This window comes from Wolffia australiana, chromosome 7 (assembly GCF_029677425.1).
Source record: "Wolffia australiana isolate 7733 chromosome 7, ASM2967742v1".
Classification (NCBI taxonomy): Eukaryota; Viridiplantae; Streptophyta; class Magnoliopsida; order Alismatales; family Araceae; genus Wolffia; species Wolffia australiana.
The window spans coordinates 7,075,551-7,094,516 of NC_135841.1; the positions used below are offsets into that span (position 1 = coordinate 7,075,551).

The 18,966-nt window shown below is 42.8% G+C and overlaps 2 protein-coding genes across 2 annotated transcripts; both read left to right on the forward strand.

The window, feature by feature from the left end:
- The first annotated feature begins 10,254 nt into the window (after window positions 1-10,254).
- On the forward strand, window positions 10,255-11,660 carry LOC144705658 (F-box protein At1g67340-like). The gene is made up of 3 exons (XM_078578430.1): window positions 10,255-10,717; window positions 10,794-10,956; window positions 11,034-11,660. The coding sequence occupies exons 1-3, from the start codon at window positions 10,473-10,475 to the stop codon at window positions 11,595-11,597; spliced, it is 972 nt and encodes a 323-aa protein (XP_078434556.1). The 5' UTR covers window positions 10,255-10,472; the 3' UTR covers window positions 11,598-11,660.
- A 1,380-nt stretch (window positions 11,661-13,040) lies between these two features.
- LOC144705843 (mitochondrial import receptor subunit TOM20-like) lies at window positions 13,041-15,725 on the forward strand. The gene is made up of 6 exons (XM_078578681.1): window positions 13,041-13,201; window positions 13,325-13,403; window positions 13,504-13,673; window positions 13,751-13,798; window positions 14,365-14,457; window positions 15,331-15,725. Exons 1-6 carry the CDS (start codon window positions 13,103-13,105, stop codon window positions 15,457-15,459), a joined length of 618 nt encoding a protein of 205 aa, XP_078434807.1. The 5' UTR covers window positions 13,041-13,102; the 3' UTR covers window positions 15,460-15,725.
- Window positions 15,726-18,966: the final 3,241 nt, after the last annotated feature.

The window sequence follows — 18,966 nt, forward strand, 5'->3', positions numbered from 1 at the left end:
GGGGCTTGCTTGAGCCCGTAAAGTGCCTTCTTCAACTTCAGGACATATCCTTCCTTTCCCTTCACAATGAAGCCATCCGCTTGCTTGACATAGAGCTCCTCTTCCATTTAAGAATGCTGATTTCACATCTTGATGATGTAATAACCATCTATTTTGGGCTGCAATGGCAATCAAGACACGAATTGATTCAAAACAGACTACTAGAGAAAATACCTCATCGTAATCAATGCTGTGTTTTGAGAGTAGCCCTTGACAATTAGTCTTGCCTTGTGTCTCACTACATCTCCACGAGCATTTCTCTTAAGCTCGAAGAGCCATTTAAGCCCAATTGGCCTACATCCGGCTGTAGGTGAAACCAATTCCCGTGTATGGTTTTGATCAATAGCTTCCATCTCTTCCACCATAGCTATCTTCCATTCTTCCTTCTGGTATGCTTCTTCATAAGTCACAGGTTGTTTCAGCTGACACCATACATTCTTCTAAGTTTGGTGCAATTTGACTGGTTTCATCATAGAGCTGAGTAAGTGACTTGAATTTTCCAGGTGGGCTTCTCTTCCCCTTCCTTCTTCCTTCTCCTATCTTCTACTTCTTCTTCCTCCCTCAAGGAGTCGATCTCATGATCTGAAATTTCAATTTCAACTTCTCTAACTTCCATGTCGCCAACTCCTTCCCGTATGTAGGGAGGGTGATAGGCCCCAGCAAGGGTCCATAAGAGAGAGGCCCATTAGCAGAGGGACCCCCCTCTTAAAATACAAATAAAAATAAGTAATGAAATGGATCAAAACGAAACGATGAAGGCCGTGCACGGGGATATGGCCCGAAAATCTAAATTATAAAGATACCTTCACCTTCGCCTTGGCATGCCAATCTGGGGGGGCTCGAGCTGGCAGCTGTCCCCGGCAACGGCGGGGGTTTCAGCATCGTCCTTGACGGAGAGGACTCTCTTGCTCCATCACTAGGATTGGCTAAACTTCAATTAGCTATAACTTTTGACCTACATATCCGATTGAGCTGAAATTTTCAGCATTTCTTCTTCTTCCCCTCCTCTTTCCACTCATACTCTCTGATCTATAAATAGACGCCTGGATCACTATAAAAGTTATCTTGAACTTGCTTCCTACTTGTGTGGGTTGATTGAAATATAGTGAGTTTTGAGATCCATCAAGTGTGTTCTTGGTTTCCTGGGTGTGTGGGAAGAAGCATTGGAGCAGAGGGGAGCTTAACGGCACTCAAAAATTGTCGTGTTCTTGGCAGAACGTAAGGATCTAAGGTAAGCATCATCGCATTATGTTGCTCTTTTGTCGACACCATCGTTAGCTTAGTTAGGGTTTATCATTCTCTTTTCACTATTGTTTCACTTCCTTATGTACCCACTATCCCATCTACATCTTTTCCATCGCACTGTTCCTAAATTCAATCACTATCGTACCCTTCGCACTCTCTATCTCATCCGCATATCATTACGCATAGTTCTGCGTTCACTTCCTCTGTTATTGCTAATTTAAGTTGAATTAAAACTATATACAACATAGTACTCGATATTACTATTTCCCCTACTCTACTCTAGCATTTATCTTTTCTCGCATCATTAATATCTATAATAAGAGTCAAATCCTTAATCCCCATTCCTTATGGAGACGATCCGTACCCATCACTAACTGAGTATTCGTAAGTACGATCAAATATATTTTTATTGAATAATCTCAATTACCAACAACGAATTAAACCCTGAATGTGAGATTATCAACTACCCACATCTTTGAGTTTCAATCTTTCCTGAAAGCGGTACTTCTTCCATGGGGACAATCATTGATTGATACTTCTATGTTGCTTAGATCATGACCCATTTAGTTGTGTAGCCTGCTGCAGTCTACTCTGTCCTATCTGACCCCCTTTCAATTCATGAAGAAGAGATACATATCCCACTTCCTTAAATAAAGCCGCATATATGCATATAAATCATCTACAGTTGAAATTTTACTCCTATTTTCAGCATATTAATAAATGTATGGCAAAATTTTGTTGAGTGTGTTCAATTGCTCCAATTTAAGTCCTTGTACAGCCCAAGTATTGGCCTCTAGTATGGTTCTTTTGTACAGTCCAAGATCTTTCCTTGGACTCTAGTATGGTCTAATAGCCCTAGCATGAGGCAACCACCAACTTTTTATGCATTCCTAAAGACATTTATTCACGCAATAAAAATGTATGAATTTATATTTCAACTTGACATAATTCATTATGAATAACTAAGTCATCACTCACATTATTTTTATTAACAGTTTAAATATTTGCCATGATAACAGAACATGTTATTAGTTTTTTATGCTAGTATATTACCTGATATTAAAATTTACGGGGAATTTTTAATTTTCAATCTTGTGAAAACCATGATGGATTAAAAAAAGAAGAAGAATAATTTGATCATGGAAGCCTTGGTCTCCAATGATAATTGTTTTAGGTTTAGATGTAATTTTATTGTTTTAATTTGATAGGCTGCCTTTTTCTGGAATAAAGACCAGATAGGATGATAGTGTGAGCTTGAAGATCTATAATACAAGAACTTCAAGGCCCGATTTAGGGAGTATGACAGAGTGTATAAAAAACTGATTTTTTCATCTTTGTTGGTCACACACAAAAGGCTCATGAAATATATCTATTTCTTATTAAACTTTGGATTTATGTAATTTTCCGCTATAGATGTTTTCTAGCTATCATAAAGCATTACTCACAACGGATTAGAGAAACTGGAGGACATTTGAAAAGCCGATCCATCTCCCCTCTTGGTTATCCATATCTCTATTTTGATTCTGTCATTGTACAACATCATCAATAGGCATAACAAAAACTAATGATTGTCAGACCCGGTATTTTATTTATTCATTATATTAGTTATTTATTATATTCGATGAAACTGTCCGTTCAAAACGTAAATGCTAAAATTACCTTCTGGATAAATGACTAAAATTTAACCCATTTTACATATTTATCATTTTGTGACTAAGTCATTCAAGGTGAATTTAGATTCGTGGTGACTTTAGATTTCACAAGTATAGTCTATTCAATACAAATGTTGAGCATGTCATTTGAGTGATAAAAAAGTCGAGATTGGGCTAAATTTTGAAGCAATAATAAATAGAATATATTGATAAATTGAGACCTAGTTGTGTCCAACGACAAACTTCTTTGACCAAAGTTTGTCTAGTTCATTTAGTACTTTACAATAAGTCCTAACTTTGAACATTCATCAAAATCAGTCCAAATCAATGACATATACTTGATTCTTCAATATTCTATCGACAGCCCATGAGAGGCATTTCGAATCTTCACAGCCGTTCTGGTTTCTCAGATCTACTTCTGTATTGATCCGGATCGTCTTTTCCAATCTCCACGTTTAGATAGGTCGGCAGTATCCCTCGTTAGTCAACCAATTTCTATCTCTGGACTCGGTTTTTCTTTAATTTTTTCTAATCGTGGACGTGTAGGCATCTATCTCTTCGATCCCTTATCGTGGCCGCTTCATTGTCCTGTTCTCTTATACTGGCTTCCTTTCCCCACCGGTGAGATACTCTACCCCGCCAAAGAGTAGGACGAAGCGGGAGAAGACAAAGAAGACAGCGACGCCAGAATTGACCACACTTAGCTACGCCAGTTTATTTCGATAGTGAGGTATATCAGGATTAGAAAAGATAGATATATTCCGCCCAAGGATTTTCTAGTCGTTTAGAGCTCATGGATAGCAGCTTAGAACCACGTCTATGGAAGAAGGACCCAAGTCTTTAGACTGAAAGATGACGAAGAGCCAGAAGAGGAAGACGATGACGACGGCGACCAAGAAGAAGAAGAAAAAGAAGGAGAATAATAATAACAATAAGGATGAGGAGGAGGAGGAGAAGATGGAGAACAATAAGAAGAAAAAGAAGAAGAAGAAGAACCAGAAGGAGAAGGAGAATAATAATAATAACAATAAGATAAGGAGAAGAAGTCGAAGAAAAAGAAGAAGAAGAAGAAGAAGGAGGAGAATAATAATAACAATAAGGAGAAGAAGAAGAATAACAATGTGGAGGAGAAGAAGATGAGGGAGAAGAAGAAGAAGGAGAAGACTGAAAAGAAGGAAATAAAGAAGAAGGATAACAATAACAACAATAATAATAATAATAAAGAGAAGAAGGAGAAAAAATAGAACGATAACAAAAATTATAACAGTAATGAGGAGTAGTAGTAGTGGTAGTGGTGGTAGTAGCAGCAGCAGCAGCAGTAGTAGTAGTTGAAGAATATGGAGTAGTAGTAGTAGAAGAAAAAAAGGAATAAGGATAACAATAATAATAATAAGGAGAGGAAAAAGAAGAAGAAAGAGAATAATGATAATAATGAGGAGAAGAAGAACAAGAAAGAGAATAATAATAACAATAAGGAAAAGAAGACGTAGGAATAAGTGTATCAGTAGAAAAATAAAAAGAATAATAAAAATAATAATGAGGAGAAGAAGTAGTTCTGGAAAAGAAAAAGAAGAAGAAGAAGAAGGATAATAATAATGATATTGAAGAGAAGAAAAAGTAGTATTAGAAAAAGAAGAAGAAGACGGAGAATAATAATAACAATAGCAATAATAAGAAGGAGAATAATAATGATAATAAGTGGAATAGAAAAATGATAGAATAATAATAATAATAATAATAATAATAATAATAATTAGTAGTAGTAGGAGTAGTAATAGAAGAAGAAGAAAAATGATAATAATTATAATAATAAGGGGAATAAGAAGTAGTAGTAGGAATAATCATAGAAGAAGAAGAATAATAATAAGGATAATAATAAGAATAATAAAGAGAATAATAATAATAAGGAGAAGAAGACGACGAAGTAGAAAAAGATATAGAAGAAGAAGAAGGATAACAGTGAACAAGACGGATAATGATAATAATAAGCAGCAGTAGTAGTAGTAGTTGGAGGAGTAGTAGTAAAAGAAGAAGAAGACGAAGGATTAAAATAATAATTAGGAGAAGACTAAGAAGAAAGATAATAGTAATAAGGAGAAGAAGAAGGAGAATAATCACAAGGATGAGAAGTAGTAGTAGAAAAAGGAAAAAGAGGATAATAGTAATAATGAGAAAGAGGAGGAGAAGTAGTAGCAGTAATTGTAGTAGTAGGAGGAGGATGAGGAGGAGAATAATAAGGAGCATAAGAATAATAATGATACTAATAATAATAATTATAATGATGATGATAGGAAAAAGAATAAGTGTAGAGCTGGAAGACGGATGGTGTTTGTTTGAAAAATGTCATCCATCATTGGTCTGTTCGAAAAACGTCATCCGTCATCGTTTGGAGCGACGGACGGATGACTGAACGGAGAGCTTTTAGTCATCCGTCATCTATGACAGATGATAGATGACGGAAGTGACAAAACGGATGACAAAGACGAACTGATGACATTTTGGTGATGGAAATATTTCTCCTCTCCCCTTCCCCCTCTCTCTCTCTCTCGATCACTCCCTCTTCGTCTCTCTTTCGTTCCCTCTCCTTCTCCCTCTCTCTCTCTCTCGATCACTCCCTCTTCCTCTCTTGATCGCTCCCTCTTCATCTCTCTCTCTCGATTGATCCCTCTCCTTCTCCCTCTCTCTCTCGATCGCTCCCTGTTCATCTCTCTCTCTCGATTGATCCCTCTCCTTCTCCCTCTCTCTCTCAATCGCTCCCTCTCCCTCTCTCTCTTTCTCTCGATCACCCTCTCCTTCTCCCGCCTTCTCTCTCTCTCTCTCTCTCTCTCTCTCTCTCAATCGCTCCCTCTCCCTCTCTCTCTTTCTCTCGATCACCCTCTCCTTCTCCCGCCTTCTCTCTCTCTCTCAATCGCTCCCTCTCCCTCTCTCTCTTTCTCTCGATCACCCTCTCCTTCTCCCGCCTTCTCTCTCTCTCTCTCTCTCTCTCTCTCTCTCTCGATTATAGTCCCGAATCGTCCCGGACGTGGACGATGGACGGGACAGGATGAATTTCGTCCCGTTCGACTTCCGGATTTAGTGTAGGGACAAAGGACGGGACACATATTTGTCCGACGGTACAAAAACCGTCCCCCCCAAGTTCTCACGGGACAAATTTTCGTCTCGTACAAGGAAAAAACCGTCCCGTCCCTCGTCCCAAACGAAAAAAAAAGTTGATATTTTCAATATATTAATATATATTTTTCTAAGTTTTTTAGGGAAATATGGAGGAAAGAGAATCCAAATGGACATATGTACAATTATTTCTGAGTGGCTTCAGTTTGCATGCGCAAAAAAATACAGGGACTTTGATGCATACTGTTATAGCGAGGCCACGTGGCTACATCTCAACCATCGGATGTGAATGCAGCAGTTTTTCGTCCACATTCGTCCATCCATCATCAGAGACCTCTGGACGGACGGTTTTTTCATCCCACGATAACAAAAACCGTCCAGTCCGGTGGTCCCTGGGACGAATTTTCGACCCGAATTTTGTCCATACCATTGGACGGAACGATTTTTTTGTCCCGGGACGAAAAAGTCATCCGTCCGCGTCCCTGAACGATACTCTCGATCACTCCCTCGTCCTCTCTCTCCGGATCGTTCCCTCTCACTTTCTCCATCTCCATCGCTCCCCCTCCTCCCTCTCTCTCTCCGTCGCTCCCCTCCCCCCTCTCTCTCTATCTCGATATATTTTGTTATCTATTCGTCCGTTATCCGTTCCGTAATGGAATGGGACTGGTGACGGAATTGTGAAGATGACAAAACCCAGACGAATGATGTATCGGACAAACCAAAATGCCCCGGACGGAGAACTGAACGGAAGTCCCTTCAGTCCCGTTCAGTCTGTCCAATATCGCCATCCCTTACGTCCAACAGATCTAAATAACTGTAATAATAATAATAATAATAATAGTGAGAAGGAGGAGGAGAAGATGATGAATATAATGATGAAGATAGTGAATGTTGACGAAGCAAAGGAAATTCGGTCTCGAATGCCACGTCTCGCGTACGTAATCCAACGACCGGATTTCGACGAAGTTGTCGATCGCGGAACCCGAGCTTCCTCTGCAGGAATCACAGCCGTCCAGTAGATCAAATCCACATCCGCAGGCCCCACGCAGAACAAGCCCGAACTTGGAAGAGGTATGTTACTTGCGCCCCTCAACTTCTCAGACTTTCATTTATACGAAGAATAAATATTTCCTGGTTAATAATTTTAAAACGAGGGACTTCACCCCTGCCCGGAAAGAAGAAGGCCGTGAGAAGAAGCGGAAAGTTTCAATTATTCACGGCTTCCTTGCTTGTTTAAGGGAAAAGGAGGGATTTTTAGAGGGAAGAAAGGGTTGGGCACCAACTTGGCATGTGCCACCGGTCGCCTTGGCGCCGGCAGAGCGCCGTCGCCGTCTGTGTATCGCGGCAGAGAGCTTCTCTCTTCCCTACCCCTTCTCACGCGTTCGACAGTGTCGAGCCATAGAGAGAACGAGAGAGAGAGAGAGAGAGAGAGAGAGAGAGAGAGAGAGAGAGAGAGAGAGAGAGAGAGAGAGAGAGAGAGAGAGAGAATGTGCGAGAGCGTGGGAGAGGGAGATGAAGAGAACGGGCAGAGCCATAGAGAGGGAAAGAGCGAGGGAGAGAGAGAGAGGGAGAGAAAGGGCAAGAGCTAAAAAGAGGGAGGGAGAGAGAGAAAAGAGAGAGAGGGAGGGGGAGAGAGGGCAAGAGCTAAGAGAGGGAGAGAGAGAGCCAGAGAACAAGAGACAGAGATAGGGAGAGAAAGGGCGAGAGCTAAAGAGAGGAAGAAAGAGTGAGGCAGAGGGGGGAGAGAGAGGGAGAGAAAGGGCAAGAGCTAAAGAGAGGGAGAGAGACGGAAAGGGAGAGAACAACGGGAAGAGAGAGAAAGACAGAAAGAGAGAGAAAAACGGGAAGAGAGAGGAAGACAGAAAGAGAGACAGAAAGAGATAGAAAGACGGGAAGAGAGAGAGAGAAACAGAGAGCGAGAGAGAGAGAGCGAGAGAGATCGAGAAGAGAGAGAGAGAAATCGAGAAAGAGAGCGAGAGAAATCGAGAAAGAGAGCGAGAGAGATCGAGGAAAAGAGAGAGAGAGAGAGCGAGCGAGAGAGATCGAGAAGAGAGAGAGAGAGAGAAATCGAGAAAGAGAGCGAGAGAGATCGAGAAAGAGAGCGAGAGAGATCGAGAAAGAGAGAGAGAGAGAGAGAGAGAGAGAGAGAGAGAGAGAGAGAGAGAGAGAGAGAGAGAGAGAGAGAGAGAGAGATAGAGGAAAAGAGAGAGAGAAAGAGAGAGATCGAGGAAGAGAGAGACAGAGAGAGAGAGAAAGAGAGCGAGAGAGAAATCGACAAAGAGAGCGAGAGAGAGATCGAGGAAAAGAGAGAGAGAAAGAGAGAGATCGAGGAAAAGAGAGAGAGAGAGAAATCGACAAAGAGAGCGAGAGAGAGAGAGAAAAAAAGAGAGAGAGAGAGAGAGAGAGAGAGAGAGAGAGAGAGAGAGAGAGAGAATGAGGGCGAGAGAGATCGAGAAAAAGAGAGAGAATGAGGGCGAGAGAGATCGAGAAAAAGAGAGAGAGAGCGAGAAAGAGAGCGAGAGAGAGAGAATGAGGGCGAGAGAGATCGAGAAAGAGAGCGAGAGAGATCGAGGAAAGAGAGAGAGAGAGAGAGAGAGAGAGAGAGAGAGAGTGAGGGAGAGAAAGAGCGAGGAAAAGAGAGAGAGAGAGAGCGAGCGAGAGAGAGAAAGAGAGAGAGAGAGAGAGAGAGAGAATGAGGGCGAGAGAGATCGAGGAAAAGAGAGAGAGAGAGAGAGAGCGAGAGAGAGAGAGAGAGAGAGAGAGAGAGTGAGGGCGAGAGAGAGCGAGGAAAAGAGAGAGAGAGAGAAAGAGAGAGAGAGAGAGAGAGAGAGAATGAGGGCGAGAGAGATCGAGGAAAAGAGAGAGAGAGTGAAAGAGAGAGAGAGAGAGAGTGAGAGGGCGAGAGAGATCTAGAAAGAGAGAGAGAGAGAGGGAGAGAGAGAGAGAGAGAATGAGGGCGAGGGAGATCCAGAAAAAGAGAGAGAGAGATCGAGAATGAGGGCGAGAGAGATCGAGAAAGAGAGAGAGAGGGATCGAGGAAGGGAGCGAGAGTCCGAGAGAGAGAGGGATCGAGGAAGGGAGCGAGAGAGCGAGAGAGAGAGGGATCGAGGAAGGGAGCGAGAGTCCGAGAGAGAGAGGGATCGAGGAAGGGAGCGAGAGTCCGAGAGAGAGAGAGCGAGAAAGAGAGAGAGAGGGATCGAGGAAGGGAGCGAGAGTCCGAGAGAGAGAGATCGAGAAAGAGAGAGAGAGAGGGATCGAGGAAGGGAGAGAGAGTCCGAGAGAGAGAGAGATCGAGAAAGAGAGAGAGAGAGAGAGATCGAGAAAGAGAGTGAAACACAGAAAGAGAGAGAGGTCGAGAAAGAGAGAAAGAGAGAGAGAGAGAGAGAGAGAGAGAGAGAGAGAGAAACACAGAAATAGACTAATAGAGAGAGAGGTCGAGAAAGATAGAAAGAGAGAGAAAGAGAGAAAGACAGAAAGAGAGAGAAAGACAGAAAGAGAGAGAGAGAAAGAGACAGAGAGAAAGGGAGAGGAAGACGGGAAGAGAGAGATAGACGGAAAGAGAGAGAGAAAGACGAGAAGAGAGAGAGATCCAGAAAGCGATAGAGAGATTGAGAAAGAGAGAGGGAGACAGAGAAAGAGAGAGAGACAGAAAAAGAGTGAGCGAGAGAGAGAGAAAGGGAGATAGAGACAGCAAGAGAGAGACGGGAAAAAAGAGAGAGCGAGACAGCAAGAGAGAGATAGGCACAGAGAGAGAAAATCAGAGACGGGAAAAAAGAGATAGCGAGACAGCAAGAGAGAGATAGGCACAGAGAGAGAAAATCAGAGACGGGAAAAAAGAGAGATCGAGACAGCAAGAGAGAGATAGGCACAGAGAGAGAAAATCAGAGACGGGAAAAAAGAGAGAGCGAGACAGCAAGAGAGAGATATGCACAGAGAGAGAAAATCAGAGACGGGAAAAAAGAGAGCGAGACAGCAAGAGAGAGATAGACACAAAGAGAGAAAATCAGAGAGAGAAAGAGAGAGAGGGATCGAGAGAAACAGAGAGAGACAGACAGACAGAAGGAGAGAGAGATGGAGCGTAGCCCGGACAACGGCAGGGGTTCCCTTGTTTGGACCCAGTCGACCCTTCTTGAGCAAGGTTAAATTAAACACCCCCGGTGCGATTCCGCGTATTTATTCCCTCGGATTAATCTACGACCTATTTCTCCGGCCGCCCGGCCTTCTTTCCCCATTCGAAACGACCTTCTCCCGTGCGTTTATGCCGCATTCATTCCGGGCCACGCCCACCTCTCTCTCTACCTCCCTCGTCATCTCTCTCTCTCTCTCTCTCTCTCTCTCTCTCCCTGTCTATCTATCTCTCTCTCGAACGTATAAATCCGGGAAAGTCGTCTTCTTTGTTCTCTGCGACATGTGAGGGAGACTGAGATGGTGGCCGCCGTGGGGTTGCGAAGGAGGGTTTCCTGGAGAACGTCTCTCCCCCGCCCCCGCCATCTGATGAAGAAGAGAAACCTCAGCCGTTGGATTGCCGACTGCCCGAAGAAGCCCCGCGCGGAGCCCCCTCCATCCGACGACCTCCTCTCCGCCGTCCCCGACGACGTCCTCGTCTCCGTCCTCTGTCTCGTCAGCTCCGCCGCCGCGTCCCCCGCCGACCTCGCCGCCGTCATCCTGACGTAACCCCCCCGTCCCGTCCCCTTCCTTCTTCTTCTTCTTCTTCTCCTTCTTGAAACGGCCGGGGCATTGGCTCAGATGCAAGAGGCTGCGGGCCCTGTTCTCGAGCCCGCCGGTGCTCGCCCGCGCGTCGCCCGGCTCGCTGGCGGTCCGAGCCGCCAAGTGGTCGCCCTCCGCCCACCTCTTCCTCAAGGCCTGCGCCGACGCCGGCAACCTCCACGCCTGCTACGCCCTCGGCATGGTTAACTTCTTCATCCTCCTCTTCTTCTTCTTCCTATTCCTTGTCTTATTTTGGATTATCGCGGTGTGTTGATGCAGATACGGTTCTACTGCTTGCCGGGGGCGAGGAGGGGGGGGGCGGCGATGATGGCGCGGGCGGCGATCGGCGCGCACGCGGCGGCGCTGTACTCGCTGGCGGTGATCCAGTTCAACGGCAGCGGCGGGTCGAAGGCGGACAAGAACCTGCGCGCGGGCGTGGCGCTGTGCGCGCGCGCGGCGTTCCTGGGCCACGTGGACGCGCTGCGCGAGCTCGGGCACTGCCTGCAGGACGGCTACGGCGTGCGGCGGCACGCGGCGGAGGGGCGCCGGTTCCTGGCCCGGGCCAACTCGGCCGAGCTGCTGGCGCCGGGGGGGTGCGCGGGAGAGGTGCACCCCGCGAACCGGTTCCTGCTGGATTGGTTCGCCGGGGGCGCGCCGGGCGGGGCGCGGCTCTGCGCGCACGCGGGCTGCGGCCGGCCCGAGACGCGGCAGCACGAGTTCCGCCGGTGCTCGGTTTGCGGGGCCGCAGTGTACTGCTCCCGCGCTTGCCAGGCCCTCGACTGGAAGCTCCGCCACCGCCGGCACTGCGCGCCGCTTGACCAGTTGGGCGGCCCCGCGGCCTGAAACGTGGACGCCCTCCGCTTCCCTTCCCTATCGAAATTCAATATTATTTCCCCGTTTTCTCTCCGCCCGGAAGATCGCCCCCTCGGAGAGAGAGATAGATGGATGGAGAGAGAGAGAGAGAGATGGGGGGTAGAGAGATGAAGGCCTGTCGTCGTGGATAATGAATTCGGCATAATCGGTGGATTATGTGAAACTACAGTGCAGGGACGCGGACGGGGCGGTTTTTCCTGTCCCCGGACGACAAAATTATCCCGTAAGCCAGATTGGACGTCCCGGGACGAACTGACGGGACGGTTTTCCTGTTGTTGGACCAAAAAACCTTCCTGTACGGTATGGAATTGACGAAAATCGGAAGGTAAGGAATGGACGGTTCAGATCTTGCCAGGTGGCATTGTTTATCAATTCCTTGACATTTTGCATCAAAATCCTTACTTTGAGACCAAATAGTAATTGTACATATTTCCTTTCCCTCTGCTTTCTCCCTCCTTAGTATTTCCCTAAAAACTTAGAAAAAGTATATTGAAAAGTTTAAACGTCATTTTTTTTCCTCCGGGATGCGGGATGGGACGGTTTTTCTCCTGACGGGACGAAACTGGCAAAGTCGGACGCGGACGATTCTTTTCTTCAATGGATGAATCCCTGGACGAGACAGTTTAGACGAAGTTGAAAACGTCGTCCTGTTCGTCATCCACGCCCCGGACGATCCGGAACTATAATTATGTCTCCCCAGTCTGTCCCTCTTTTTCCCTACCTATTCTATCTTTATATCTATCTCTCCGTTTACTGATAGTGAATATGCCAACCCCCATTGCCCCTGCATTATTTGAATGTCTGCATGTCCAGCTCTAAATATATCTTAACCTTTTATCTGAATACTGTATCATAATTAAGACCATCTATCAATCTGCTCAGTCTATTTGAGTATATCCATCTCTATCTCTGCCTTTATCACCCACCTTATTGATCTAGATATTAATCTCTGCCTCTAGCATCCTTCTGTATTATATATATATACGCATACTTATTGGTCTAAGAAGAACCTTCAAATAAATCTCAAACAACAGGGATAAAACAAACTAGAACCAGGCTCTTTCTCTATCTTTCTCTCTTTTTAATTGAGAATATCGTTATATATATATTTATATCTTTACTATTTGTCCATATTATTATTATATCTCTATCTCTATCTCTTTCTCTATTGGTACCAACTACCAACGTCTTCATCTCTATCGCTTATTCAAAAAAAAATCCAATGTCTTGATATACATCATTATCATTATCCCAATCTTTAATAATATCTTGGGCCTTCAGATGAGATCGACGGCCAGACGGAACGGAACGGCCCTTCTGTTCAGTCATCTGTCAGGGCTTGTTAATTGTAAATTGTCAATTGGCAAATAAAAAATTATGTATATTCCGATGGTTGGTAAATTAATTTTTTCTGTTCTCCTGGCTAGGGTTTGAAGAGAAGGCGGAGGGGAGGGCCGGGGGAGTGAAAGGGGATCATGGATTTGCAGGCGAGCGAGTTTGATCGCCTCCTCTTCTTCGAGCACACTCGCAAGACGTCCGAAGCGAACTACGCTAGCAATCCTCTCGATGCAGATGTGAGTATATTTTCCATGCTCGGCGTTTAGTTTCATGATCCGTGTGTATTGTGCCTTATTTCCTCGATTTGATGTTTATGTTGTGCTGAATACTTCGTTCCGCGTTTCTGTGCTCGATCGCAGAATCTTACGAGATGGGGTGGGGCTCTTCTCGAGTTATCGCAGTTTCAGAACGGTCCAGAGTGTGTAAAGATGGTGACAGGTGGGCAGATGCCTTTCAAGTCCGTTTGAAATTTCTCGTTTGGGAGATATGCGATTTTTTCCCCGTTTGTCTCACAAATTTGGGATTTGATGCGTTGCAGAGGCCATCTCGAGGTTGGACGAGGCACTGGAGATTAATCCGAGGAAGCATGACGCGCTGTGGTGTTTGGGGAATGCGCACACTTCGAATGCTTTTCTCGCCGTTGATCAGGAAATGGCAAAGTCCAGCTTCACGAAGGCTGTTGAATATTTTCGTAAAGCATCCGAAGAGGTGATCAGCTTTTGTCCAATTTGGCTTGTATCATCTAGTTCTAATCACTGGTTTTTTTAACAATCGACCTCCCGCAGGACCCTGGAAATGAACTTTATCTCAAATCTTTGGAGGTCGCGGCTAAGGTATTTTTAATGTCCTTGTAACATTTATTTTCTGTTGGCTCTTCTTCATAAGTTGATAATGTTCTTCTCTTCCTTAAATATGTTACGTCAAAATCCGTAGCCTCGTGATTACTCGAAATTCGCTTACCTTTTTTTACAGACATAAAATGTTCGTTTCTCCATTTTCCGCTCAATTTTCTGCAGCGTCAGAGTGGCTGATTCGTTTTGTTTTGTTTGAATTAACTTGACAACATTGAAGATTTTACGTTTTCTTAGGCTATGACCATTGCTTGACTATCAGATGGTATTTAACCCCACGTCTTTGAAAGGTAGTTCTTTCAATACGTTATGGCGGTTCTTTGGAACTGCGTTATCCTTGCGCCATATACAATCTTCTTATTAAATCTCTTAGAATTAAAGAGTTTCTTCATGAAAAAATGCTATAAGCGGAACTGATGTTGGTTTGGTTGCATGTTTTCCATTTCGTTTAAGTATAAAAATTAGAATTTGATTTGACTGCATTCTGCTACACTTTGGTGCTAGCACTTCATAAATGATGAAGAATTTTTCTCTCTGGATTTGCATAGTTTTCCCAGGCCCCTGACCTTCACTTGGAGATCCAAAGACAGGCAGGGAGCCAACAAGCAGCACCAGCGGCAGCCTCTACGTCAAATACCAAAGTAAACTTATTGTACATTCTTTGCGCATTTCAAATGTAAAGGACCATTGACGCTGCAGTATCTTTATTGGCTCAATAATAAAAATAATTGGTTCACGACGTTTTGGAACATTAAGAATGTTAATTATTTGTTCCCCCGATGACTTGGGGTTTTGATATACATAAATTAGGTGATGCCACAATAAATGGGACCATCCAGTCATCTGTTGTTTGCCCTGATACTTTATAAATATATGCACGAATCAAGAAAATTGTGGTTTGTGGGATCCCTTTTCATAACTGGGCTTGATCTGGTTAAAATTTTGCGAGTCTTCCTCGCAGGTAACCTGCATTTTCCCTCATTTTCCCACATTTTCTGTCATTGCAATTGCCTCAGTATAGAATGGACACGCTGCTTTTTTCTTTTAATACAATCTAGCAATAGCTCACTATTATCCCCAGGCTACATCTTGGGTTGGATTCCTCTAGACTGATGAGCATGTAGGATGATGATGACAAAGACGAATTGTCATGTTCATGAATCATCTCGATGCTATATTTGTCATTATCTTGTTATCCTCATAGTCTCATCTTAGTCTTCACGGTCTCGTCATTATCTCAGCATCGTCTTTTCATCATTAGTTGGAGAATGTTGGCAGCACACACCATTCATCTTAGTACAAATGGATGATGAAATTTGGGGATAAATACTTCGTCATCATCTTCCGTGTAAATAAATGCTGGAGAAGTATCTTCACTAAGGAGTTCTGCTTTGCTTATTCCGGAACTAGTTATTTTCAGAGGATCATTTTCTATTCTGGCTTTATTTCTACCTAAACTATAAGTATCCTCAAATATGATTCACACTCATACTTTTCTTTAATCCATGGTTCAGGTGGCCAAGAACAAGAAGAGCAGTGATCTCAAGTATGATATTTGTGGCTGGGTAATTCTTGCCGTTGGAATAGTGGTATGGGTTGGCATGGCGAAATCTCATCTCCCTCCACCGCCTCCACCGAGATGAACATGATCCTCTCTCGTATTGTTCACCATGCACTTGACGGCGCCATTCATCCACTTAGGAGTAAGCTTATTTGAACAGAGCAATGAGTGGTCTTTTGCTCTCTCTCCAATTAAATTATCTGTCAAGTAATCTTCTCTTTTATTGGATGCCTTTTTCTGGGTTTCATGGAGCCAGGATTGGCCGGTTACGAAATCATCCCCTTTTTAGAGCAATTTTGCTACAAATATTTTTAATTTCAATTCGAATAATGTTTTGGTTGGGCATTATAGGCACGCTGTTTGCTTTTATGCAACTTTACAGTCATTCTTTGTTTCTAGGATTATCTTGTTTTGTGTGTTGAAGCTTGTCTCTCTTCATTTTATGTGCTCATTTATAACTTTGCACAGCCTTGAAACTTTTTCCGGAGCCAAATGTATAATTTGTCAAGGGATTCAGATCCCAACCAAAATAGACAAAACAATTATGGGGTCCACTGTGATGGGCAAAATACTATGCTGGTGTGCTGTTTTTTGTATTTTATCTTTCATATCAGACTAGCATACATGTGACCGAGCATTAAGAGAGAGCTGTTATCATCCCGTACCTTATGTTGTCTATGATGTTTCATGTCTGAACATCCACATTATGTCAAATGTACCTCCGCATTGGGCAGAGTATTGGTACAATACGCAGTATCACTCGTCCATCAATATGGCATATCTTCAAGTAGTATATGAAAGAGAGCTGCCTCCCTTGATCAAATATGGCTCTCCGCAGACACAATTCAATTCTTTAGATAAACTTCTCAGGGAAAGGGATGACATTCTACAGCCCCTCAAATTGCATTTGGAGAAAGCTCAGTCTGTAACAAAGTAACAAGCAGACAAACATAGAAGTATAGTTCCGGATCATCCTGGACATGGACAATGGACGGGACGAATTTCATCCCGTCCGACATCCGGATTCAGTGCAGGGCCGAAGGACGGGACGAACTTTCATCCGATGGTAAGTAAACTGTCCCGTCCAGTCCTCCAGGGACTAATTTTCGTCCCTTCCAGTCCTCCCGGATGAATTTTCTTCCCGACCCTCGTCCCGGACAAAAAATACCCATTTTATATTTTTAATGTATTAATGTTGATTTTTCTAAGTTTTTTAGGGAATTACAGAGGAGAGAGAATCACGACATCCGTTTGCTCACACGTAAAAAAACAGGGACTTTGATGCAGATTGTCATTGCGAGACCATGAGGCTGTTGGATGTGAATCCGGCGGTTTTCCGTCCAGATTCGTCTGTCCAACGTCCAAGACGTCCAAACGGATGGTTTTTTCGTTTCATGGAACGAAAACCGACCCTTAAGGTGGTCCCCTGGACGAATTTTCGTCCCGAAATTCGTCCATATCTTTGGATGGGACGATTTTTTCACCCTGGGACGAAGAAATTGTCCCGTCTGCGTCCCTGCACTATACATAGAAGGGACATTGAATTTGCAGAAGGGGATATGGTCTACCCCAAAATCAGACATGATTGAATGAAATCACAATATAATTGTGCCTTTCGAAAACTTGGCCCCAAAATTTTTTGGTCCAGATGAATTCATCAAGAGGCTTTGTGATGTCCCATGTCACGTTGTCCTTCCTAATTCAACCCTGCATCTGGTTTTCCATATCTGCTTACTGAGGAAAGCATTAGGCAATTTTGTCTAACTGATGAATTTCAGTTGAAGGTTATTCCCAAGGGTATTCTAAATGCTTCTCTTAACCTTCCGATCTGTCCCCGTCTGGGATTATATCGTAACCCTTTGGATGTCAATGGGTTATATATCATTGCTGATATCCTTTTGACCTGAATTCATTACAGCTACTCTTCTTCATGATGATAATTTTCGAATGTGTCAAATAATTTTTTGCCATGAATAGCCATGAATGTGTCAAATAATTTTTAGAATGTCTTTTTTAGTTCTAGCCACTCAGAGTACAACTTCGACTGATAATGTCCATCTTTTCTCAGCAACACTGGTGAGTCATTAACACACAGTTCGCACAAGTTATGTGTATCAGTTTAACACCATGACTTGTTAATAATGAACATCGTATGATTCTGTAAAATCTTTATTTTCTTGGGCTAATTTTATAAGTGTTTGAAATATTACAGTGACATGCACCAACATGAATCGTAGATGTCATTGCATTTTGTGCAGTTTAGAACAATGATAAAGATCGATGTACAAGATTGTGTTTATAAGCTCAGACGTCTGTGGAATCAAGGGCAACATAATCAGACATTTCTCAACACATGGTCAATTCTGACCATAAGTTTGAAATTGCTATGTTAAAAGGCTCAAATTAAAGTGAAAAAATAAAATTAATTATTTTGTAGTTAGTCTAAGCTAAGCTTTGGACAATGAGGTCAATTCTCATTAATGAAATAATTGAATCAATGCTGGTATCACTGATCAGAAAATGAAAGCTCCTTTCTAAGTCAACTGAATTTCTTTGTTGCATTTCTCAGTTAAGGTGAAAATGTTTGTTGTACCCTATATGCATGACATGTAATGCATTATGGGATATTTTGTGATTATTTACCTGAAGGAATGTTTTATGACCATGGAATCAGTATTTTGTTGCTTAGTTACGTTTAAATGTTCATGAGTATTTTTTGCGAGGACCGATGTTTCGAAACAGTCGATTATTTTTATTAAAGAGTATCAATCCAAACATTTAAACATAACATGAATGGCCCACAATTTTCTGCCATTTCTGATTGGTGACATTCGTTAAGAAATATCTAAATTGATTGATATTTTTTACAAACAACCAACAGAATAAGCAATCCTCCATTGGGATCCAATCAATTTCAGTGAAAGGGAAAGTGCCCCACTCAACGAATGAAGGAAAAACCTCCTCATGCATCTTTCGGCATATTAGTATGTATCTTTTTTCGGACTGAATTTTGTGACAGTTGATTATCCTGTTTTGGAATCAGTATTTTGTATAATTACTTATCAACCATCTTTACATAGATAAGGAACACACAATATTAAAAATTGGAAGAGGATTAAAAAATATTAGGAATCAAAGAAATTAGTTTTGTCTTCGAATTACTGAGTTTGATTAAACTACTTATTTCCAAAAGTTGATTTAAAATATAAGTTTATTAGTAATGTTAGTTAAACTTACATACAATATAGGTACATCCCTGACATGATGTTCAAATTGTCGAGGCCATGATTCATCCAAACTGTCACCAAGCAATAACACAACCTCTCACAAACTCAAGGAACACAAGATCGTGTTGTAGCATTTCCTTATGACAATCACATGACTACAGGTGACTGCTACAATAGAAGAATAGAATACAAGGGTTAATTTTTACTAGTTTTAAAGTACATTAGAGATACCTATAGAATTCTTCTGCCTTAATAAAAAATTACACCAAAATATGATTTTGGTCGACAAAATACAGTAGCACTAAGGAATTCAAATCTATAATCCCTAAATGCTTGTTTATATTTTATTATGTTACAATCAA

Bases quoted from the DNA above. Each gene is read 5' to 3' on its own strand.
- LOC144705658 (XM_078578430.1), top strand. From the start codon at position 10,473: ATGGTGGCCGCCGTGGGGTTGCGAAGGAGGGTTTCCTGGAGAACGTCT. The intron at 10,718-10,793 runs GTAACCCCCCCG...GCATTGGCTCAG, and splicing joins CTCGCCGCCGTCATCCTGAC to ATGCAAGAGGCTGCGGGCCC. The intron at 10,957-11,033 runs GTTAACTTCTTC...GTGTTGATGCAG, and splicing joins CCTGCTACGCCCTCGGCATG to ATACGGTTCTACTGCTTGCC.
- LOC144705843 (XM_078578681.1), top strand. From the start codon at position 13,103: ATGGATTTGCAGGCGAGCGAGTTTGATCGCCTCCTCTTCTTCGAGCAC. The intron at 13,674-13,750 runs GTGATCAGCTTT...GACCTCCCGCAG, and splicing joins TTCGTAAAGCATCCGAAGAG to GACCCTGGAAATGAACTTTA. The intron at 13,799-14,364 runs GTATTTTTAATG...GGATTTGCATAG, and splicing joins CTTTGGAGGTCGCGGCTAAG to TTTTCCCAGGCCCCTGACCT.